General features: G+C 44.7%; 1 protein-coding gene across 4 annotated transcripts in view; it reads right to left on the minus strand.

Annotated features, from left to right (window-relative positions):
* Window positions 1-25295, minus strand: part of Exoc2 (exocyst complex component 2) — a 143159-nt gene that overhangs the window by 36831 nt on the left and 81033 nt on the right. For all 4 annotated transcript variants that reach the window (XR_001199723.3, XM_003463219.5, XM_063259784.1 and 1 more), the window contains exons 14-23: window positions 24105-24170; window positions 23754-23911; window positions 23325-23446; window positions 22197-22258; window positions 17811-17891; window positions 17461-17520; window positions 16588-16649; window positions 15171-15237; window positions 12617-12733; window positions 6531-6672 (exon numbers count right to left, since the gene is read on the minus strand). Coding sequence is in view for 3 of the 4 variants with exons in the window: in XM_003463219.5 (XP_003463267.1) it covers window positions 6531-6672; window positions 12617-12733; window positions 15171-15237; window positions 16588-16649; window positions 17461-17520; window positions 17811-17891; window positions 22197-22258; window positions 23325-23446; window positions 23754-23911; window positions 24105-24170 (937 nt within the window). In the remaining variant the exon portion in view is untranslated. The remainder of the gene's footprint in view (window positions 1-6530; window positions 6673-12616; window positions 12734-15170; window positions 15238-16587; window positions 16650-17460; window positions 17521-17810; window positions 17892-22196; window positions 22259-23324; window positions 23447-23753; window positions 23912-24104; window positions 24171-25295) is intronic.

Consider the following 25295-nt stretch of genomic DNA (forward strand, 5'->3'; position numbering starts at 1 on the left):
GGAGCCCTAAAGATCATGTCACTTGTCTCATTACTTTGAGCCTTTGCTATGCACTTCTTTGGGGGATTGGGGACCTAGGCAGAGACCCCAACAGTCAGCACAGATAAAGATGCAAGTGAGCAGCAGAAGCAGCCTCTGAGTCTTCTCCAGTGTGCCAGCGCACTGGCCGGTTCCTGTGGGTGCCGAGCGGTCCCTGAGAGCTGGCTACCCTGAGTAAGAGCCAGGGTGTGCTCTGCTTGCGCAATACAGAGAGCTCTCTGCTGAGTTTTAAATGAACACCATCGAGTAAGCTAGACCCAGCACTCTGGGAAATCTGTAGTGTCTTTCACAGAACAGCCTGGTGATCGCTGCTGAATGCATCCGCAGGGACCACGTGAGAGCCTGAGGAATAGTGGAGATGCGAACCCTGGAGGGCTCCGAGAATGTGCCTCCTGGAAGGCTGACCATGTGCTCTGATTAGTTCTGCCTTCTTCAGGTATCCAGAACTACTTTTCCCTGAAAAATGCAGACACGTGTCAGACATGTCCTCGAAGCCTTCTCAAGTATACGATCTGTTCTGATGCCCATGTTCTTACCGGTTTGGCTTTGAGACCATACTTGATGACTCCACAGCCACAAGCATAGGCACACATGACAGATTCGCAGAAACCTAGCACCTCAGCACCCCACGCTCCCTCACTTGATGCTGGGCCTCCTTTCCCTCAGTAGTGAAACTGTCAGTCCCACAAGTATTCTCACACAAGTTACACAGGTGACTCGTCTCTTCTCATTATGCCTTTGTGTTTTTCTGTTTTTTTCTAGTAATTCAATTTTATGGTTTGACTTAATTTTCTCCTACTCATTGAATCTGGGTAAGATTTATATACGGTGAGAGTATAGGTGTTAGGTGAACAATCCAATGGGAATCAACATAATGTGTAGCTGCATAACTTTAGGGGAAGCAAGACACAGACCACTTCTCGCATCCTAGCAGCTCCCTCTGGCCCCTTCAATCACTGGCTCCACATATCCAGTTACCACAGATCAGCCAGAGAGGCCCAAACCTCACTCAGGTGGACTTCTACAGAAGACATTCATTTGTACTTGGGTTTTTTTTGCTTAACCATGTGTTTTAAAACTCCATCCATGTCATCAGGTATTCAGTGTCAGTAACATCAGGGATGAGGTATTTTAAGGTATAGATACGTTCCAAGATACAGTCTGACACTTCCCTCTCTTGATGGATATTGACACTGTTTCCAGTTTGGAGCTATTATACAAGTTATGACAGAAAAATACAGTGAATTCTTACATTTAAAAAAAAAACTGTGACAGTAAAAGATATAGTGCCATCAACGCCCGCAAAATACTGCCCTGGCTTCAGGCATACTCATTTCCTTGTTCTTGTCACTTTCGGAGGCCCCAAGTTCTTTTTTGTGCTTTCAGTTGAGCTGTTGTGGCCACCTTGATGCCTCAAGTGCATTCAAAGTAGCTACCCTCAGGCAGGGTCATTCTGACTTGGGGAAGAGGCAGAGTCTCACAGTGCAGGATCCAGTCAATCAGACAGCCAAAGACACACTCATGCTTTTGCAATGCACCTGCCTTTCCAGTGCCTGGGACTCGGCAACATTCACTGTCACTTTTAGCCCACTTTATAAAAATAGGAAAAGAGAGCTCTAGAACTGCTTCAAAGGGTTAAAAATGATGAGAGAAGTGTGTTTAAGGGACGGGGAGTGAGAGGGATTAATGGCAATTTATCTTTCACTACAAAAAACTTTTTAAATATGGTGAACAGTCACCTGATTTTTCAATCACTCTTTGTAAAGTCATCTTGACCCTACAGGATGTCTACCTGTACACATATCTTTTATTTCTCCTGGGAAAATCCTACAAGTATCACTTGTGGGTCACAGGGAAGATTCACGTTTAAGTTTGAAAGAACCACTTCCAGAATCTTACAGGTTTTACCGCAACACACAGAGTTCTAGTTGTGCCTCTGGAAGTGAATCCCACTGTGGTTTATTTGCCTGACACTGATTATAAATGATGTGTACTTTTATTCATGACTGGCCATTCATGTGTCTTTCTGAAAAGCTGGTTCCTACATTTATCCACTTGTCCCAACAAATCTGTTGAGAAAAGTTTCTTTTGTCATGGACATGTCCTGGTACCTCGGTCAGTTAACTGACACATAAGTGGGAGTTTTTGTCCCGCTGATTTTTGTGTTTCCCTGCAGTACACTACACTCCCCGTAGTTTACAGTGGTTTTACAAGTCTTTATATCACACACTAACGTTTTGCTCCTCTTTGAGATGAAGTGGGCTGTTCAAAACTCCTTGCTTTTCCAAACCGGTTTTTTTTTTTCCACATGTTTCTTTAAACCATAAATTTTGTTTAGTCTTTTTTTTTTTTTTTAATACCAGGGATCAAACTCATGACCTTGTGCTTGCTAAGTAAGCACTTATGCTACTGAGCTAAATCCCTGGCCCTCTAAACAGGTTTTGATATTGTGATTTCCATTAAAATTCTGTTGGGGTTTTGATAGGGAATGCACCAAATCCATAAATCAACTGAGGAGACCTGACCTTGCAACCAAAGCTTTACTATAAGTAAGGCTTTCTGCGAGTCTATGTATTTTCCCTCAGGATATATTTGTATATGACAAACTGTACACACAAACCTGATACAGACTTTTTAAATAAAAATACAAGAATGAATGCATTTTCCCCTAGCCAATACCTTCTAACAGTCCATGGATAATCTCACCATACATGTGTACACAGGAACACACACACACACGAAGTTACTCTTCCATACTCAGGAGGAGCTGGCTCCAGAACACGTCCAGAGATTGGATATCAAATTCATGACTGCTCTAGTCGCTCGTGGAAAGCAGTGAGGCAAACGCATAGAACCTGCCCACACACTCCTGTGTGCTTTAAATCAGCTCTCAGTTATTTACACTACCAGGCCATGTTCTGTAAATAACGATAGGGAAAAGAGTGCTCATGTCCGTACAGATGAGGCTCTGTCTCCCGAACACATCATTTCTGCCGTAACGATGGACGGTGCATCCCGAGACCCTGCCGCGACCTGGAGCTCATGTGGGCCAAGGAGCGCGCAACGACCAGGGGCAACGCCGACCCTGAAGGTCTTCAGTAAATTTCGAAGCGCTGAAAGTCAAGTAAAAACTCCACTTTTTCCTTACCTCCAGTCTTCCCGCATCTTCATCTGAAGACAGTCTACGGTGGGCCTGAGCTTTGAATCCCTCAAGGGACAGACGCAAGAGAGACCACAAGTCACCCTCGTGACGCAGTGTCTCACGAGTCCAGGCGGATCCGCAAAGGCTGGATTCTGAAAACAACGCTGAAACTGTTCCGGGTACAACAGGAGCACAGAAGAGCGCTGACTGCCTGGGCAGCGCCCTCCGCTCCCCAGCGGGCTGCCCCGCTGCCAGGCACGCCTGAGGCGGGCGGCTCGGGCCTGAGCCGGCGCCTGCCCACTCTCCAGGCCCCGTCCCGACCCCAGGGCTCTGCCAGCTTCCAGGCGGGACTGCACCCCAGCACGCGCACCACGCACCACACACCCGTGTAGAGTTGCGCTTGCTTCTAGAGTGGCGCGAGGGCTGTTCATGAATTACATAAATGTCTCTCCTACCGATTATGATTTCAGTGACCATAATATAATATTAATTAAAATTCAGTTAATTATTTTACCTATCAATAGTGAAATTTCAATTCATACATTAAATGTCTTTAAAAGTATACCTTTTGGGAGGCTGGGGATTTAGCTCAGCGGTGTACGTGCCTGCTTGGCAAATGTGAGGTCGTGAGTTCAATCCCCAGTACCAAAAAAAAGAAAAAAAAAGGAATACTTTTTGTAAAAGAAATAAAAATAGTACTTAAAAACAAAAATTCAGGTTTTTCCTCTGTAATATGCTAAAGATGTGAATGTCCATAGGTACTTGAAAATGAAGACCAAAATATTCTTGATTTAGATAAAATTTACAAAATATAGTTCTTCTTGATAATCACGGATAATGAAGCAATTATAAACAGTAACAATCAGTTACATGACTCAGAACCAATGAAAAGAATCTTTACAGACATCAACACAAAGAGGCAGCAACAATCTAAATATCCAGCTGTCAAGGGATATTTTTTCTTGAATCATGAAATGCAACAACTGAATTGTCTTTAACTGTCAAGGTTAGTTACTAGCTCTAATCAGCTGTGTCCTCACTGTCTCCAGCCCCACAGAAATACCACAAGTAACTTAATAACCTGGGACGCATATCCAATAAGGTAGGAATCGTTTTTGTGCCAACAGTGCATGTCTAATGCAGGCTAATCACTGAAGAAAACAAAGATTTTAGCAAAATCCATCTACACTGGAGAATTCATTTTTGCATGAAGATTGCCGTGTTAGATATACTTGATAGTTCTATTTGAACTGAAATGCCACTGCTTGAAATTTAGAAAGTACATACAGCGGACATGTGAGAATTCACAGAAGACAAGAAAATGAGTGGTGAAAAGCTCTTTCCTTTCAGTTCAATGAGTATGAATATTCACTATATAATTTACCAAAAAGCGAGAGAACAATAATAGAAATAAGGACACTATAAGATTTACCTTCCTGTTGAAAAAAATTTTGTAAAAATCACTGCAAGAGCACATGGCAAACACCTGGAAGACTAATAAATAACCCATAAGACTTCGGTCACCCGCACAGCTGCATGTACATGCTCTGCAGCTGACCCCATTCAACACCGGTAGCTGCCCAGCAAGGGAGTGGCAGATGACACAGCACTTGCCACATGCACAGGGACAAGAACAGGAGTGAGGAATGGCGACTGGTAGCTGGCGGGAGTGAGGAGTTAGCAAGCAGGTGAGCGCAGGAGAGCCCAGCACTCTAAGGAGGAGGAGGGAAGGGGAGGCAGGCCCCAAAGAGCTCGAGGTAGGGGGCTAACAGAACCAATGTGCATTTCAGGTCAGGCAAGCCGAAACTAGCCAGAGAGCGGTACTGGAGAGAGGCCTTGGGCCAGCGTCCTGGGTCCCTGGGGCACAGGCCTGCACACCACGACTCCACAGCTTTACTCTATAAAGGGAACAGATAACAGGAATTTTGAAACAAGGTTCAAATTGGATCTGACTCAGGCTTTAAAAAGAACCTGTTTAGTGTAGAAAAATGGGTGCACCTTGACACCAATCATAACATTAAGTGAAATAAACCAGACACACAGTTTAAATAGCACATAGTTTCTCTATATAAGAAATGCAAACTATAAAGAGCAAAGTCAAAGATAGGTAAGAGACCCTTGTGAGATAGATCTTTTGCAAATGGGAAGGGAACCTGGGCAAGGCTCAAAAAGAATGAGGGCGTGTGCTGCACTGATACGTAGCCTCACAACGATGCCGGCACTGAGCACTGCAAATGTGCACTTGGAAAAATAAAGGAATGACCAAAGCTCGTGTGGGTACAGCGAAGCGTGAATACGGAAAAGTAACGGAGCTTAAGAAAAAAATCAATCACACCCTGCTGGAGGAGTAAGGTCCTGTAAGACTACCGATGACGTGACTGCAGAAAGCTCAGTAGCCTTGGCCACGTGAAATAATAATAGTAATTTAACAGTTCAGGTTTTCACATCACTGTACGTGAACACCATACCAAAAAAAAGAAAATGTGTCTAAATAGTAAATGACTTTATCACCATCTAATAAAAGCATTATATAATAAAAACCAATGCAAACACTTTAGTTAAAAGACTAAAGGATAAGGCAAACCTTTTAATAATTTACTGGTACATCTAAGTTTATGTATCTAGGTATAACCTATGCTTAAAATAAACACAGACACTTCTATATAACATCACTTCTATTAACTAGTGGTTGGACTCACATATTCCACAATATTTCGTAAAAGGAGAAAATTATTTGATCAGTCAAAATGCTTGTTTGATTCCAAAAGCAGTAATTATTTTTAAAACACAAATATACAGCAATTGAAGCGACTTTTAATCGACATTACAAAGATAATGCTGGCACCACATCAGCATCCTTTGGTGGCTCAATATTCTTTCTGAATGATGGTAACAACCTTTCTTTTACACATTCTTCTGTCCTTCTCAGCATCCACTAATAGGTCTTACACAAAGTGACCAGATTTCTGGGATCCATTTTCTGATGGTAGTCACAAGATCATTGCACGAAATTATCACTCACAGTCACTGTCACTCACAATCACTCTCATATTTATGCAAAAAAGGAAGCATGCAGTACTAAAATGATCAATGGTGATAAAGGGACAGTTAATCATTCTCTGAATTAACAAGTATCTAAGCAACCAAGATCAATAATAAAAATACCCAAAAACGTGTTTAAGTGAATAAGGAGCAAAAGGAAATCTAATTTCCCATCCTCAGCAAAAATGAGGAAAACATGAATACCAACAGTAGCTGACGCAAACACTACCTGATAAAAGCACACTGGGACTCATCCCTGTAGACCCACTACGAAACCCAGAGAGAGCCCCACTGACTGGTGACCTACCTGTGGGGGGTAGACAGTCTTTCCAATCAAAGTAGCCTGCATAAATCCCAGGTTCCAAGGAGCCCACAATGGGATCTGCTTTCAGTTCAATGTAGTTCTCAAAGAGTCTCTGGTCAAGTTCTTTCAATGAGGCCATGCTGACCTAGAAACACAGATACAGACTATCAGTTGCCAGGCGAGGGTGAAGGAAATGCTGAGACAGTTCCTGAAGCTGTCCTAAAGCTACAGCACCATACCTGATCTAGGGGGCACAATGACGGTAGTCCTAAGAGGACGCTGCTGGCTGTGAACCTCAGCGGCATCACCACAACAGAGAGAACCCAAATATGCAACCTCAGGAAGCACTTCGAGGTAGCAAAAAGACAAGAAAAATCCAAACCCAAAGCCAGGGCAACGAAGGAGGTTATGAAAGACCAGAGCAGATATCAACGAAACTGAGGCTAAAAAAAAAACAAAACAAAAATAAGCAAACAGACAAAAACAATACAAAGAATCAGTGAATCAAAGAGCTAATTGTTCAAAACCAGATATATAACTACACAAAACAGATAAGCCCTCAATCTCACCAAAAAAGTGGGAAAGAAAATACCCAAATCAAATGCATTCAGAAATGAAAAAGGTGAAATCATAGCAGACAGTGTTGAACTCCAGACAATTATTAACTACTTTGCAAACCTGTATACTGATGAATTGGAGAATTCAGAAGAAGGTCCTAGATACATATGATTTATCAAAACTAAATGAAGAGAGAAAACCTCTGAAAAAGCTAATAAATAATCCAATGAAACAGAAACTATCACTTTTTTAAAAACCCTGTGGATGGAATCATGGCTGAATTCCACACAAACTTCAGGGCATCGCAAACACCAATACTTCTCAGGCCCATTAAAGAAACTAAAAAGGAAAGAGGTCTCTCAAGGTTATTCTTAGAAACTCGCATTACCCTGATGCTAAAATCAAACAAGGACCCAACCAAAAACAAGCAGTAAAGCAATCTCTTTAACGAATACAGATATAAAATCCTCCACAACATACTGGCAAACAGAAGGTAATGAATCTTCAAAATATTTATACATGATGATAAAGTAGTCTTCATTTGAGAGATGCAAGGGCAGTTCAATATATGCAGACTGATAAATACAATACATTATATAAATAGAAGACAGGACAAAAATCACATGAAGATCTCAACAGATGCAGAAAAAGCCGTTTCACAAAATTCATCATTGATTTATGATTAAAAAAACACTGAAGAAAATAGAGTCTGACCCCATCCCAATCTGATAAAAGCCATTCATGAAAACCTACTGCCAGCATCATATTAAGTGGGGAAAACTGAAAGCTTTCCCTCTAAAAGGAGTAAGACAAGGATGTCCACTACCCTCGTTTCTGCTTAGGTCTCAGAACATTATCTAGAACAATTAGGCAAGAAAAAAAAGTATGTATAGGAAAGGAAGTCAAATTATCAAATTATTTGCAGATGACATGATCTTCTACATAAAAGACCCAAAAAATCTACCCAAAGATTCCTAGAACTGATAACCAAATTCAGCAATGTAGCAGGACACAAAATTAACACACAAAATCCAACAGCGTTCTCATACACTAATAATAACCCCCTGAAAAAGAAATTAGGAAAAAATACCATTTGCAGTAAAACCAAGGAAAATTAAAACACTGAAGAATTAAGTAAGGGAATGAAAGACCTGTACATGAAAAGCAGGTTATCCTGAAAAAGGAGATCAAAGAGGCCCTAAGAAATTGAAAAGCTATCTCCTATTTCTAGACAGGCAGACTAATGGTCAAAAATGTCCATATTTTCCAAAACTTTTATACAGACGTAATGCGCTCTCAATCAAAATACCAGCCACATTCTTCACAGAATTGGAGAAAACAATTCCAGAACAGTCACAGAACCAGAAGAGATCCAGACTAGCAAAAGCAATACAGAACGATAAGAGCACAGTGACAGGCACTACAGTACAGATCTAAGTTATTCCACAAAGCTGAAGTGATAAGAAGAACACGGTACTGACCCGAAAGCACATACGCGGATCAGTGGAACAGGAGAGAGGATGCAGGTACAACTCCGCACGTACGATTATCTGGTCTTCATACAGAGCCCCTCTGTAATAAAGGGTGCTGGGAAACCTGGCTATCCGCATGCAGGAGGCCGAATCTAGATCCCTATTTCTCACCATGGATCATACTAAAAATCAAAATGGATTGAAGATCTAAATGTTAAAACAGAAACACTGAACCTGCTGGAAGACAAACCAGGTAAAACTCTTGAAGTCACAGGAATAGACAAGAACTTTCTAAACACAGCTTTGGCTGCACAGGGATCAGCACCAAGAATCAACAATAACATCTCATCAAGTGAAAAAGCTCCTGCACAACCAAGCAGCCAACAGAACGAAGAAGTCACCCACGGAGGGGAAGGGACTTTTGCCAGCTACATCTCAGACAGAGGATTAGTACGTAAAACATAAAGAACTCAAAAGGTTAGACTCCCCAAATAAAAGAACCAATCAAACAATGGCCAACTGAAGTGAACAGATGCTTCTCAGAAGTACAAGTGGCCAATAAACACACGAAGCAATGTCAATGCTGCCAGCCCTCAGAGAAGTACAATTCAAAAAGTATGGAAGGATGGCTATCATCATCAAGAAATTAAGTAACAGATGCTGGCAGAGCTGGGGGAGAAAGGAGCCCTTCTAAACAGCAAGAATACAAACAAACAGAACCGCCACGGTATCAGAATAGACGTTCCTCAAAAAGCTGGAACAATTCCATTTGATCTAGTTATTCCCCTTCTAGGTGTCTTCCTCCAAGAGTTAACTAAAGACATGTATATCCATGTTTACAGCGGTGCAATCTCTACTAGTGAGTCTTGGAAGCAGCCTATATGCCCATCCACAGATGAAAGCATAAAGAAAATGTGTGCTTACACACAATGGAGTACTGCTATGCCATAAAGAAGGATAAATTTGAATTATTTGTAGGAAAATGGATGCACTCAGTGAAATAAATCACACGTTTAAATATCATATGGTTTCTATCACAAAAGAAAGCCAAAGTATAAATAAATTAAGTAGCAAAATAAAAATACCTTCTAGGAAACAGGGAGAGCATTTTAAATTGGCAAGAGGAACAAAACATGTCAAGAGACAGGACAAGGGGAAAGGGGGAACATAAAAAAAATTATTAAGACACACAGTACAGAAACAATGAATGTACTCACTATACCACAAACGTGCCGATAAAAATCCAAAAAAATCAATTATAAGTTACTAGTTAAATAATTTACAATACATTACCATTTATATTGGCACCAAAAAACTAGGACTAAATTTTTAAAAAGATGTGCAAAATTTCTGTTGGAAACAACAAAATGCTGCTAAAATAATTTAAATAAATACAAACATAAGAAGTATTGATGCTATTAATCTTCTCCAAAGTCAACCAATTTCTGAAAGGCCTTTCTTTGGTAAAATTTCACAGGCTAATCCTAAAATTTACACATAAAGGGAAAAGACCTGAATTAACCAAGAAAATTTGGAAAGAACGAAGTATGAAGATAACCTACACCATTTCAAGCTCACAGCGGAGCCCCAACCTCATCAATACTGCGCGCATCACTGCCAGCGGCCGGCAGGAGGCGAGCCCAAAGCAGACGCTCACGCCTGGTCCGCTGACCTTCTTGACAAAGGCACCAATGAAATTCAAGGAGAAAAAAGGCTGAACAGTGACGGCGCAATGTGGCACTTGTATGAAAACCAAAATGAACCCCAGCCCTTCGCTTCATATAGGAAAACTTAGTGAAAGTTCAGTGAAAGTCAAGACTACAGATCTAAACACAAAGTGAACAGTAAGGGGCCTCTAGGAAAAGGGCACTGAAGCCGCGAAGGATTTTAATTAGATATGGTAAGAACGACATATGCAGTATATGTAACTGACAAATGATCTCCTCAACATTAAAAACTCCCACCCAAAGGACATCACTGTGTAACACTGAACAGCAAGCGGCAGCTAGGAGAAAAAATAAATGTGGAACAAAGGACTGTTTGCACACTTCTAACGGGCCTGAGGAGGAGCTCGGAGACGAACAGCACCTTTATGGGGAAAATACACTAACGCGGCGGCAAGGGACCAGTGCATCCGTCACGGATGGGGAACACCAAGTTAAGCGATGACAGACCGCACATCCAAAAGGAACCGGCGCCCCAGCGCTGGTGAGGACGAGACAAGGCGGACACTTGACACTGCCGCTGAGCGAAGAGGGACGCAGCGGCTGAAGGACACCCTGGCCACGGCCAGCCTTCCTCCAGAGGCGGCCTGAGCAGGCGCCAGTGTCCAGTGGGACATGCGAGACGCCAGTGGGGACCAGGGGATCGCGCTCCTGGACAGGACAGCAGAAGCGCCGGAGGAGCCAGCGCCCAGCCAGCTGTGCCGCTGCCCGCCAGGCTTCCTAAGGTGTTTGCCATGGGGAAAAGGAACTAGGAACAGTGACGCTCAGGCCCGGATAGGGCATGCACCCCTGGGTGGCATCAGCAAGGTCGTGGGCTCCCATGTCACCACCAGAATCACCACAAACACTGGAACCTCCATCCCTTTACTGTCTATTCATTTCAGCCACCATTGCATAATTTCAAAATCTCCAAAATGGTCAATTAAAAAAAATTTAAATTCTGAACAAGGAAAACAGCCTGACATGCATTCTACAGTACAACTCCTGATCCTTCATATTAGTTTTTCTCAAAATGATTGGGCTAGAGATTGGGAAAGATTTTTTTTAAAAAAATCCTTGTTTATGTCAATTTTATTTTGTTTCTTGATGATATAAACTGATACAACACCAAGTTCCTACTTATTACTTCACAAAATCCTAGAGAGAAATCAAACTTAGTGCCTCCCATATGTAATTTTTAATCATTTCAAATATTTTAAGTGCTAAATAAAACTTCTCTAGTAAATGTATTCACACCATTATTGTCCTCATAGAAAAGCAAAGTGCTCACTTTCTACAAATTGTAGTAGCTTTTATTGCAAGACATCATCCTGCGACTCTCGACATAAGAATTTCTGGAAATAAACCAGACATTGGGCTCTAAAGCTTAAGAGTCACAACATTTCTCATCAGAGTGATTAATCTTTACAAAAAGGCAGGAAAACAAGACATAGCCGCCCACTCTGACATTTTCATTCTTTGAAAAAAAAAATCCCAATCTCGTTCATGAACTAGAACCATCATTTATAAAAAACAGTATGTAATCCACCAAGAGTAAACTTTGATCATATGATTAACAAGGTCATTATCTTTCTGAATCTTTGCATTGAGAAAAATGTACTGACATTCAGAAGTGGTTCTAGTGTAGTGTTACTTAGAAATCTGATAAACCTTTGCCCAGGAACCAGTCAACCTTTAGTAACAAGATTACTTCATTTTTTTTTCCTTTTCTGCTTACTTGAAAAAAATATAAACACGAGATAACATTATTTAAAGAACCCACTGGATTGATCTGTACAGGACTTACTTTAGCCAACCTCACTGTGTGCAGCGACTGCAGTGGGGGGCACACTTTGCTCAGGGAAGCTGCTAAGCACCCTCTGCTGCTGTAAGCAGAGCACGTGTGCCTGCGCGTGGCACGTGAGTGTGAGGGCCTGCGTACAGCCAAAGCTCTGCGGCAGCCACACGGGAAGGGAGGGAGGAAGGAGAGGGGAGGGTCAGCAGGAAGGGATTTCCCTGCAGGCTCCCAGCAGCCTCGAATGGTGCTGGTGGCTGTGTGGAAAGCTTGAACGCAAAGAAGTCAAATGTGAGATGACTTCTAAGGACCTGGGCTTGAGATTGTCCTCTGCTTCCCGCAGCCTGGACAGCTGGCGGGGAGGGGGAACAAGCCAGCTGTAAGCCCGGGAGCCTCTGACTGCAGAAGGGCGGAGTGCGACCCTGGGGAATCAGTCAGGCAACGCAGCAGCGGCGTGCAGGCAGGCACAGGGAAGGCATGCGGAGGAGGGAGCCCGATCGCACTCCGGCACACAGCCCAGCGGTGAGACGGTCATCTGTGCAATTCCAAGAACTCACTTACCTGGGTTATTTTCTCTATGCCCTGGAAGTTATGCTTTTCAAAATACTCTGCTATATTCAGGAAGGTGCGACGTTCTAGATAGCAGCAATTACTCAGGACTATCAAAAGTCGCTGTTCCTGAAAGTACAACAAATGTTGAGAAAATTACATTTATAGTAACAAGCACCACGTGTTACTGCTTATAAAATTTAATTGTAATCTTTCAATCTTTAACACCAATATTCAACACTTGGCTTCTCTTAGCTGCTTCTTTCCTAACACAAACAGAGAAATACAAAGCAAGCCCACATCTCCACACACCACTGGTTCCACCTCGGACTGAAGAGCCGAGCCGGGCCTGCCCTGCGGCCCTCGGCACAGCACCTGCTGGCTGCGCAAGGCTCTGGCCCACACCAGAAAACAAAGGCTCAGGTAATGTTCCCTTTAGTAATTACACACAGAACAAGGCCACACACCTGGCCACTTTAATTAACCAACTGCAGAAAGTGCAGAACTTATTAAAAGTAATCTACAATGTTTTCTTAACTTGGAAGAGGATGACCTTGCATATTAGTATGTTTGACAGATCCTTCGAAACATTAGGTCTTCCAGAACTTTTTGTGTGTAGAAACAGCTTCCTCCCCACAGGGAGCGAGGGTCCCAGAGGCTGGCAGCCTGCCACAGGAAGTGGTTGGGTAGCCAAAGAGGAGGCAGAGCTGCCATATTTGCCAGGCTTCTGTCTAATTTAAGGATGACCAGCCCCCAAAGTTGGTGAATACTGAGCCCTTTTACAGTTCAGAAGAACTTTTTTTATAAGCAGAATTCCAGGAATGGCCCCACTGCCACCGCTGCTGCTGCTGCTGTGGCTGCGGCTCGCCCAGGCAGGGTTCTGAGCTCTGCAGGTCCAAGCGCATTCTCTGGAACAGCCGTGACTCACCCAGGGCCTCCACTCAGCCCCTTGACTAAAACTAAGGCTAAGCCACTTTCCAGGAAAAGTTCTCACCCATCCTTGGCTTATTCTTTCTGTGTAGACTCCTAAGAACCCACAGAAAGTAATGCAGTCTGGAAAATGAGGAAACGAATGTGCTTTCTGGTGTATCCGGACCAAAAAAGAACTACAGTTTTTGAACTCCACTGCCAAGCAAATCTTACATCTTCCAATAATTTCCCGATAATTTAGCTCAGTCGAGCTCAGGGTTGAATCAAATGTCCCAAGACCTGCATTTCTTTACTTAAGATGTTGCTATCTTTATTCATGGGAGAATACAGCCCAGTCTCTGCCTTTCTGGTTAATAAACATAGACAGAAGGTCAGAGAGTTATCCAAGTACCGTAGCACGAAAGGAGTCGAAGACTGCCAACGGCCTGAACTAACTGTGGGTGAGATGCAGACTACAAAACAAGGTCCCTGGGCCGCATGCTGTACAGCGCCTGGCCCACACTGCGGCAGTAAGCGGCGGGAGACACCAGACGAAGGGGAGCACGGCGAGGCCTGGCGCCGTCGGTTGGCAAGGCCTCGCTTCCCTCTCAGCCCGAGCCTGGTAATGAGGCAGTGCTTTTTAAAGCACGTAAACAAGACTTTTCATCAGTGACACAAAAACACCGCCTTCCTCTAGGACCTCGGGCTCCTCAGAGAACTCCAGGGTCGAGCCTGCTCACCTGGCAGGCTGAGCCTGCTGGCCGAGGAGACTTCAGGTAGTGTCTCCATCTAACCCTGAAATGTGCGGATTCCCCTTCAAAACAGAAACCAGTGCAGAGTGCTCTCCAGCCTCCCCTTAGGACGTGCGCCTTTTGGTTAGGTCTAACTGAGGAGACGAAACAGAAGGGGAAGAACAAGCCAACAACACAGGTGTTAAAGCAGCATGCTAGAGCAAAAGCTTACAGCCACCTCGGGTGGAGTGCGACGGTGACAGTGAGAAGTCCCTGACTGAAGGCAGCCCTGCAGGTGAACCAGCGCGGCATGGCATGCTGTGCCACTGCTCGGCCGTGGGGAAGTGCAGCCCAGAACAGGAATGGGACCGGGACCGGCTCACTTCAAAGCTGGAGCTCTGCCGTCCCTAGCTCCTGCCCTCCCGGTACACAGTGTTCATTCTTTCCACAGAAGTTGTATATCTCTGTGAATGGCAATGTTCTGTATCTAGTCATGTGTAAGTAAACCTAGAATGTCTTTAATTATCTTTACTAAACTCTATTTTTCTTAATATACCAAGCCACCTATTATTTAGGAATCCATAGTGATAATCATAATAATTGCGAATAACATAGGGCAGGAAACAGCACATACTTCTTTTTTTAAGATACAGACATACAATGTGTCATGAGAAAGGTATTTTCTTCAAGGAAGTTTGAGTTTTTTCCAACAGCTAAATGTATAACATGGTAATACACATATGTGAATTATCCCTAAATACTGTGAAGCCTTGGTTCGCACACAGCCGCATCGTTACAGTGCCGCCAGGGCAAGGCAGAACTGCACCTTGGGCCACCGCCAGTGTCAGAGGCACTCCAGGAGTGCGAAGCCGCCCCGAGCAGTTCCACAACAATGCAGGTCACTTTCTGTTTGTCATCTTACTTACAGAAGTCAAACTGAAGTCCTCGTGGGTGCTTCCAAACAAATCAGGAGAAGACACATCGACAGAGAGGCTGCACACAGAACAGAGTTTAAAATACAATGAGCTGTGTGTAAGTATGATTTGAAAACATTCTGAAACAGATCAACTAACGTTCTGTCAGTTTTTGTGTTTGGTAAGTAGAGATCAAAAAAGGCAGAATGGACTATCAACTGGGCCCTACATGAAATCTACCTTTTGGTAGCTTCAAAACTGGCTTAATATAGTTTAAAAACAAATCATCCAAGGGAAGATGTCAAATATCAACACATTTTTGCTTATCAGAATATCCAGGGACTTTCCAAGCACTTCCCGACTAGTACCCTCATCCAGGGGAGCCAGGGAGTTCGCTGATAACCCACAAGGACCAGAGACAGAAGAAGCTGGTGGCAAGCTGAGGGCTCATAAACCTGTTATTTTGCAGACGTAACTGAAGCACAGCAAACACCCCAGCGTGACTTACTGACTGACAGACTAAAACCATGAAATGCGTGAAATATTTCCAATACATGGGCAACAGCGGGTGCCACTGTGCGAGCCCCCGAACAGCGCCGGGCGTGGGATCGCACACTGGCATGAGAATGAAGTTCAGAATGCGCTGCGGCACCCACTGACGTCAGTGACGTGGGGAACGGAAAAGACGTAATTAACGTCAGGGTTCTGATTAACAATCCAAGTTCTGGTAAATTAATAACCCAACATGGAGAATCAAACCAAAACCTAACAGAATGAAAAGCTTCTTACGTCTCTAGAGAAGTTACAGGCAAAAAGCAATACTAGGAAATAGACAAAATATAAAGATGCACTCAAACTGTCCACTAAAGATTGAAGAGGCATTTGTTTTCTTACAGTTTTATGTGTGTTACGTTGAATTTTAAGTTCGTGAAATTACACATGCCAAGTGTCATTCACAAAAAACCATAATAAAAAGAAAACAAACATTTTATGCTGCTGCCGTCCCTGTCACAGCTGCAAAGTTCCAGGGTCAGGATGTGTCCCCAGGAACCTGCATCATCACACTGCCCTGGACTGAACTCTGCCCCCGCTTGGTCTCCTGTAGGAGCACGGTGTTGCCACCTACTAGGCCGGAGTCGGGCAGCAACCAACAAGGGCACCCACTTACATGCTGGACCTCATGAGCTGCACAGCCCATGCGTCTGGAAAATAAATAAACTAATTATGTCTTCAACACCCTCCACATATCTCCCATGAGGCTAAGTGCAGAACATTAAGAAATTATGAAAAGAACATAGGTCACGGATATAAAACTATGACTTTAAGCAAGCTAGCTCCCTGCTAGAAGCCTAAGGATACAAAACCAAATATATATCTTGATCATGCACTTTAAATTCTCTTAAAACACATCAATGAGATTATGCCTTACTGTGTCGTATCTATATCCGCATCGGGCTTGGTGCTCAGTTGTTCCAGGCAGTATATAAAAACCTAAGTCAAAAGCAGAAAGTTTCAATAACATGCACTCTCAGTTATTAATTCCCTGGACATCAAAAATTATCCCACATAAATTAAAACAGAATTGAACATCACTTAAGGTGTTGAGAAAGGGGTCTGTTAAATATGTATATATTTATATACTACTTAGGCTGTAGAAACATGTATCTAAAACATATATACTATACAAGCAATGCAAATTAAGAGCATCTACATTATGATCAGTTATTAAGTTCTTAGCTAGGTGTGGCAATGCAGGTCTGTAACCTGGCTGTCTGTGAAACTGAGGGAGGAGGATCACAAATTTGAATCCAGCCTGATCAACTCACTGAGACCCTGTCTCAAAAATAAAATAAAATAATTAACAATAAAAAAGAGTGGAGATGTAGCTCAGCTGAAGGTTCTGGATTCAAACCCCAGTACCACACAAAAAAAAAAGTTCTTGAACATTAGCAAAAATTTTTTTTTCTCTTTATTACTCACTAACATGCTCATCTTTATGTACCTAGAAAGCACTGGTCCTCATAAGAAAAAAGTTAAAGTACAAACAAGTAACTATCATTGAATTCACTTTGTGATCTAAGGACAATACCATGGGAACACACTATAACTGAAACATCTGGGCACAGTGAAAACGAGGAGGAATCCACACTGCATTGCCTACACTGCCGGCTCACTCAGTGCGATCACACACGCAGGCGGGGCTAAGAGCCCAGGTCCCTGCTGTCTGACACACACACACACACACACCGGTGCTGACAGGCAAACTCTCCAGCCCAGACCCCTATGGGCTGCCTTCCGTTACCTGCATGATGGTGATGCTGAGCTGGCAAACCTCCTCCTGCGTCTTAGGGTGCTGAAAGACCTGTGAGGAAGAATTTGGAACAGCATTTCTGGACTTGAGCTGGAGATAAAACGAGTAACTGCAGGGTGATGGGCAGGCTTACGGTGTCTCCAGCTTGGGGATACTGGCTGGTGCTCCCTGCGCCCAGCCCGCCGAAGCTGCCCCCCTCCCTGTGGCAGGAAGCACTAGCACTGAGTGCGTGCTGTTACACTCAGCGCGACCCTGAGCAGTAAGGTCACGGAACCCCCACAGCACTGCCTGCCAGGGTGGCTCCCAAAGAAGGGCACGGGGGACTTGGGATGCAGACTCACGCTGGCTTCTCCGGGCTTGCACTCCAAAACCCCTTTCAGCGACTGCAGAGCGTGCACGATGCACTGCTCAAACTGGCATGGCTGGAGAAGAGAAAACACCCACCTCAGATCACCAGGCACACGCTGGCTGGTGACAGACCTGCCCACAAGACCCGTCCTCTGGGCTGCAGGAAGGGCCTCAAATCCCACTACCCATGACCACCAGATTACAGACCTTTCCATCCTTTCCAAAGTGGGGGAATCTTAAGACTAAAGTATATCTTATTCACTAAAATACACTCAAATACAGCTGGACATTTTGTTTAAAACTCTGCTGTCCTGAGAAGTAAACCACAACATGATAGGGACCCGGACCACAAGCTGTGTTTCACACGCTACCTCCCGGGCACCGGCGGGGGAGTGAGCTCTGCCACCTAGACATTCCACGGCTCCCACAATGTGCACCTGAATCTAACGTCACTAAGAACGACATGCGGGAGGCACAAGGATCTTTAAATCAAACAGGTTAAGATAGACATTTTTTATAGCAATTAAGCCAGAAAATGAAACCTGAAAATGTGTCCCACCAATGGCATTTCGAGCTAAGTGTAAACAATACCTCACACCTTGTGAAGTTTTCACTCTAGTGAACAGATTTGAGTGAATGACACAGAATTCTCAGTAAATTTTTTTCCAGTCAGGAGATGATGAACATCTCATCAAAACAGCTTTTTAAAAAGTACAGAAATAAAGCTGCAGTAGAAAAGGACCACAAGACCAACATGTAGAACTGAGAGAGAAGTGTGCAGGGTTGCGGGGTGTTGGCCCTCAACAGCATGGTCAGAGAAGGCCTCTCAGACCAGAGGCCAAGCCCAGAGCCCAAGCTCAGGGTGCAGGCAGCAGCATGCCCAATGGCACAAGAGGTGGCTAGGATGCCCCAGTGCTAAGTACGAGTGGAGTGCACACAGGGCTGAAGCTCACACGAGGGACTGCAGCAGGGAGGGACCCACATTCAAGAGTGCCAAGGCAGAGCCCCTCGTCAGTGTCCACAATGCATCCCTTGCAAGGTTCGTTGAGGGAAAAAACTAACAAAGGAAGCGACAGCACATCTATCCATCTAGATATGCAGGCAAACACAGGTATAGGCACAGATGGACAGACAAGCTGACTTTTTAGAGAGGAGCTTTGAGTTAATGAAAGTGAAAATACTGCCTCAGCATCACTGTGTTTTTATTGCTGCACTCTGAAACCACCAGAAAGCACCACAGAGAACATTTACATGTTGAAGTATAGGCAAGGAGAGGCAGGGCACGCGGGATGCGTTCCTCACTGCGCAGAAGCGCTGACAGAGCAACGTGCTTGTTACTGCACAGTGCGCACAAGGCCTGCGCTGGACCCCTCCATAGTCAGCCTGCGGGCCGGCCGGCCAGCCTTCTCCTCTGCCCTCCCTACCGTGCCGTGCTCCAAACACAAAGACATCAGAACAGAAAGAGTCATAATATCAAGTGTACACGCGAGCGCCTCCACGGCAGGTGCAGCCTGCGTGCACCCCGCACAGGCACTTAGACACCTCTGGCTGAGATCGAGCTAGGCTGCCTCAGCGCCCACACCTCCATCAGCAGGCAAGTGGATGGGAATCCCGACAGCTCAGGGAGCAGTTTCAGTTAAACTGGGAACAAGTAACAGTCTCAAAACTTTTTCTTTGCTCTGAAAGCCAGGAGATGGTACTAGCTCCACACTGACAGTGAATCATCCAGCCTGGCTAATTGTGAGAAGTTATCACAGATCATTCCAGTACTTCTTAAACAAGAAATTCTCAGAACTGTCCAAAATGAAAAAAAGCAGAGGTCATATCTGACCTGAGAAGAAAACAGGATGCTTTCAAATGATCTGTTTAGGAAGAAAGCAACACAGTTCTAACCAGAGACCATGGTTCAGGGACCCCACAAGGAAGGGTTCCCTGTCCCAGCGACGGGAAAGCAGCGAGCTCGCTGGACTGGCGCTGTGGGAACGCCAGGAAATGGGCATCGGAGGCCACTGCCCGCTGAGCCCCAGGCAGCTCAGAGCCTTACACTCTTGGGTGGAATTACTCAAAGCTGGGATCCAGGCTGTGGCCAAGCGTTGATTCACCTGTTCTCTTAAGAGAGGTGGCAAGAGCAGCCAGCAGAACTGAGTGAACACTACTGAAGCCCTGAGTCAGTGGCTTTTGTGGGTGACACTCAACCCGAGCGCGTCCTGCCTGGCTCCCAATGGGAATTGGCGGCCACTCACTGCGCACTGCAGGCTCCAGCACGTCCTCCCTTCCCTGCATGCACTTGTGGAGCCTGCATGTGGCGCATGTAATGGGAACCTGCTTACTCTTGTTACACCTGCACTACGGTGGTCAGTCTGACCTTCTGTGCTAGAAGCTTCTGTGTGACCACCCGGGCTGCCTTCACAGCGGCAAAGCCCACAGTGCTGGGATGTGGCCACCGTGTGCGCCCTGAAAAGGGACTGAAGGCCTGGACCTATTTTATGCCCTGCTACTGAGCTTGTATCCAGCGTTTTTAGTTTTAATGAAATGCAAAACCCTGGCCACAGAGACTGGGTTCTCACACTGAACACGTCAAAAGCCCCACTGCAGCAGCTGTCTGACAGCGGCGCTCACGGCGACTAACGTGCGATCTGCTCACGACTCTCATCTGGGCCACGTCCCCCGTGGGGTGAGCGGAGCATCCCTTCCCACTGGCTTTCCACTCACTTTGACAATCACAACAGAAGCATACGGAAGAGCTTTGAGAACGCGGTTAGGAACTAGAGAACCTTAACTTGTCATGGGCTATGCCTGTTGTGAGTATTAACAAATGAAGGTCCTGTAAGGCTGTCCAAAGATTTGCAGTTTACAAAGCACTGTAAATCCACAATATCCCATTAATCCTAACCCACAGCCTGGGCAGGAGGTGCCCTGCTCTGCTGACCATATGGGGCATGGGACCGGCGGCACAGGCTGCTGGGGACAGGCCCTGACCCTTGGCAAGTGTGGCATGTTCTCCTGCAGTCAGCACTGCCCGCAGGGGTGTAACCCAGCCACGTACACAGCCACCAATGTGACTTCAGATCTTCCAGCAAACTGCATTAGAAAGTAAGAAGGTAACTTTAATGCAATTACTGAATGCAATATATTCAAATTTTAAAATTTCAACATGTAATCCACATAAGAAGTTGAGATATTTTACATGCCATTTTTGCGAGCATTTCAAGCGGCTGCCCTTCCGGGTGCCTCGAACCTTTCTATAAAGACCTAAAAGGAGGACATATCAGCTCTGGCAGGGTTCTTATATAATACCAATAACTGTGACTAACAGAATAAGCCAAACCAATCAAACTTTTAAAAAAATGTTTTAAAATACATTAATAGATTTGTTAATACTAATAAGCTTTCTTAACACATTTAAGGCATAATTTAATTTGCAAAACATTTTTTCTACCGTGCATTACCACTTGAAGTAGCTTACACTTGTATACATGGACAGTAAGTAAGAAGAGCCTTGAAGTTGGGCAGAAGAGAACCAGCACCCAGGAAGAAGTACAGAAGCCTGAAGAGAGTAAGAACAGCAAGGGAGAGTTTCGCCACTCAACAGCCCAGCTCATCCCTGTCTGCAAGACTGGGTGACCAAAGCATTTTAGTCTTCCTTCCTCATCCAGGCTGAAACTAGAAGTTCTCTCCCCAGAAACAAGCAGAACAAGCAGAACCTGGAATCATCACCTCCTCCAGTGAGAGCTGAACCCTTGCCTCTGCAGCCAAGGATGTGGACACAGAGACAGGTTCTGCACCTCCTTGTTAGGACAGAGGTCAGCACTGCGCCCAGTGCCTGGCAGATGGGCAGTCTCAGGTGGCCAGTACAGGGTCCCGAGAAGACAGGGAGCGGCCTGTCAGGCCAGTGAGCAGGAAAGGGGAACCCCTTCCTGTGCAGCCAGTGGCCAATCTCACCACACTGACACCCCAGGATGGCAAGGGGCTCCTGGGTTAGAAGTGAAAATAGCAAAATCCATGAGGGCTGAAAGGCAGGAAGGGGCATGGATATAGCTGCCCTCTGGCCTGGGGCTGTTTCCACAGATGTTTTAGCTTCCCTTCCACACGGCTTGCTCAGAATTTCAGGTTGCTGAGCCCATGGAATTAAGCATAATTGAGTTTTTAAAAGCAATGTAAACATAGGTCCCACTAAAAGAAACCCACTGTTTTCATTCATTGTTAAATACTTCTGATGAAACAAAAATGACCGAGAAGAGAAACTTCAAGAAGCTTCTTTTGTAACTCACAGAAACCACGTACAGGTTCCAGTGCACAGAGCCGACACCCCTTACTCATCACAAGCCCTGGGCTCCAGGCACGGGGACACTAGTGCGAACAAAAAGAATGGCACTCACCAGGGAGGTCAGCCCTTCACTATCCACAATCCAGTCCTCCTTTTCAGCCAACCGTTTTATCTCTACAAGGAAAACAAACATGAGTACTTTTTATTACAATTATCTCGCTGTACTTTATAGATAAAAATCTGTAAGTTCTTATTTTATATGTTTATAAAAATTTGGTGAAAGTAGGAATAGAATATAATTTTAGTCCACTTGAGGATTTAAATATGTATCAGTCACTGAATTTTTCTAATAAAATGTTAATGTAAATAATATTTTTTTACTGCATTGTCCAATTTGAGAATTGTAGCCTAGGCCTAATGACAACTTGAGACGACAGTACTTATTCAGGGCTGTTTATAATGCTAGACATACACAAAATCAGCCCTATAGTACCTTGCCCTAACATGTCTGAGTAATGCCTTGCATCCTGTTTAAACGCTCCAACAGTGTCCTGCCTGTGCCAAGGTGACCTCCAGGCGGTGGAAGGAGGCCACTGCCCAGAGCACTGCACCGTGGGGCTGAGCGCTCCTCAGGACCTGCCCCTTCCCAGCACCCAGCAGCCACACAGCCCCTCGGCAAAAAGCCTGGAGGCAGGCAGCAGTAGTGCGCACCATTCCTAACAGTGATCTTCACTGTCTTTGGAAATATTTAATACTCAACAGGCTCATTTATCAATGTAATCCTAATTGCATCTTATGATTCAGGTAGGAATTCCTGAAAAGTTTAAAAAGCATTAAGAAAATAAGAAACATCTATAATTTCTAGTATCCAGAGAACCACTGTTATTGGCCTTTCTTCTAATTTTATAACAATCTTTCTAAATTAGGATTCTTTAAATATACACACTTTAAAAATGGGCCCACAATTTATACACATTTTGTATTCTATGCTTGTATTTTTAAATATTTTCAAGTATATCCATCTTAATTTCTGCATTGCCTTGCATCTCAGCTCATCATCTTCTGGAAGATGCTAAAAAACAGTATCAAAAAAACCTGTGGACTAGCCAGAACTAAAAGGAACTAAGACCTTGAATTTCCAGAGGAGCTGTTTTCTCTCATTTTCAAGGATTTGGATGCCAGAAAGGTGGCACACTCAGCGAACACCACGCAGGCCACGGCGTGGGGACTCTGTACCCACCTTCTGCCGTGTGCTGTAAGGTGACCATCACGCAGCGGACGCGGAGGTCCAGAACGAGGTCCTGGACGGCCTGCAGCATGTCATTCGGGATCTCCAGGGCAGTCAGAGACTCATAAGTAAGCCTGGAATGCAAGCCCAAGACGCAGAGTGAGTAGGGCGGACCCACTGCTTGAAGTCCAGAGTGGGAGGGGAGAACAGGGCATAGGAGACCGCGGCAAGCAGGGATGGCGGCTGTGAGGTGACACCAAGAGCAGCAGGGAGAAGCTGCACACATGGCACCAGGAGGCACAACAGCCATGTCGCCAGTAATGCATGAGAACAGTGGAGGCCACAGGCAGAGCGGGAGAGGAACGCTTCTTCTGGCCTGGGTTAAACATTCTGTCCCACCCCATCCCAAGCCAAAGGAGCGACGTCCCCCTGAGGACTCACCGGAGGGTCTGGATGACATGTGTAAGCCACTGGCCAGAGAGCTCGGCCCTGACCTCCCAGCCCCCGTACTGCCGGGCCTCCACCTCCCGCAGGCTGAGGGGCAGCAGGGCACCGCGCACCAGCTTCACCAGGGCCTGCATAACCTCCTGAATCATCTTCTGCAAAATGACACATGGCACGCGCTCTCAGAGCCATGGAACAGGGCCACGAAGGGAAGGCCTGCTCTGCCCTTCTCTCCTCTCACCTCCCTTCCCCTCGTCGCCCTCCCCTCCCCTCCTCTCCTCGCCCTTCCTCTCCTCACTCAAGATGGACCGCCCACTGGGGGGCCTCGGCACTCTCACCCTCACTCACCTTGAAATCACTTTGTCTCTGTCTTACATTCTTTGATCTTTCAACCTGCCCCAATTTTTCGGCAGTCTGAAAAATTCAAAAACAAAGTAAAACGTATTAGCTGTCTTCCAGAAGTAATTCAGTAAAAAGAAAAATGCATCAGCAGTTGCTGTGAGAACATGAAATATAACTTGAGTAAATGGAGTACTAAGAAATAATTGAAGTTTTGGACTATAGATTAATTAGCAAATCCTTCTTAACAGGGAAAAGAATCAGGTAAGTCTGGTCTCTGCCTAAAAAAGAAGTCAGGCTAAACAACCAGTCACTTATCTTTCTAAAACTCCTCAACAGGATTCCTTTAAGCTTGGAAGCGTAAGCATTAAGTTGGAACTACCACTTCTACCACTTCCACACAGGCCACTTCCATCAGCAACCCACGTGGATATAGCACGACACCTCTCGCTCCTAGCATTCAGATCCCCTCCTGTGACCAGGACAGAACCAACGGTGAGCTCTGAGTAAGGTGCAGTAATCCTACAGGACCCACACATACCCTGGGTAAATACGTAGAAGCATTAGAGATGTCACTTTATTACTTAAAATTATAAATCACTGCTCTTCTTTTAGGGGTCTCACAAATAATTTAAGACAGAATACACTGTATAAATAAATATTTTGTTTATAAACATAGCTCATGTTCTTTTTACTCTAATTTGTAGAATACTACACTAATTAAAAGAGAAATCTATTCAACTGGATTTCAGTTAACTTTCAGAAACAAGTAATGTTCTTACACAAAATACCACAGAAGGTGAAACCTAGGAAGCTAATAAAGAAGTGATAACAAGATTATACACACTATGTGCAAGTTTGACACTTCACTGATGTAATGCAAAAGTTACTCCTTAAAACTAAAACCCTGGCCAGGAGCAGTGGCGCATGCCTGTAGTCCCAGCACTTAGTAGGCTGAGGCAGGAGGATTGCCATGAGTCCAAGGCCGCCCTGAGTGCACAGTGAGTTCAAAGCTAGCCTGCACTACAGTGAGACCCTGTCTCAAGAAGAAAAAAAAAAAAAATTAAAACCCTCACATATTATAAAGTTAAAAAGTGTCACAAACTTTTAATTTAAGACTAGTCACATTATAAATGATAATGAGATGACTTCACATTAACTTTAAAATACAAGTGTTTAGTGTGCACATACCCATGGGCC

This window comes from Cavia porcellus, unplaced genomic scaffold, assembly GCF_034190915.1.
Source record: "Cavia porcellus strain 051 isolate PalLab524CR breed Dunkin Hartley unplaced genomic scaffold, mCavPor4.1 scaffold_13, whole genome shotgun sequence".
Classification (NCBI taxonomy): Eukaryota; Metazoa; Chordata; class Mammalia; order Rodentia; family Caviidae; genus Cavia; species Cavia porcellus.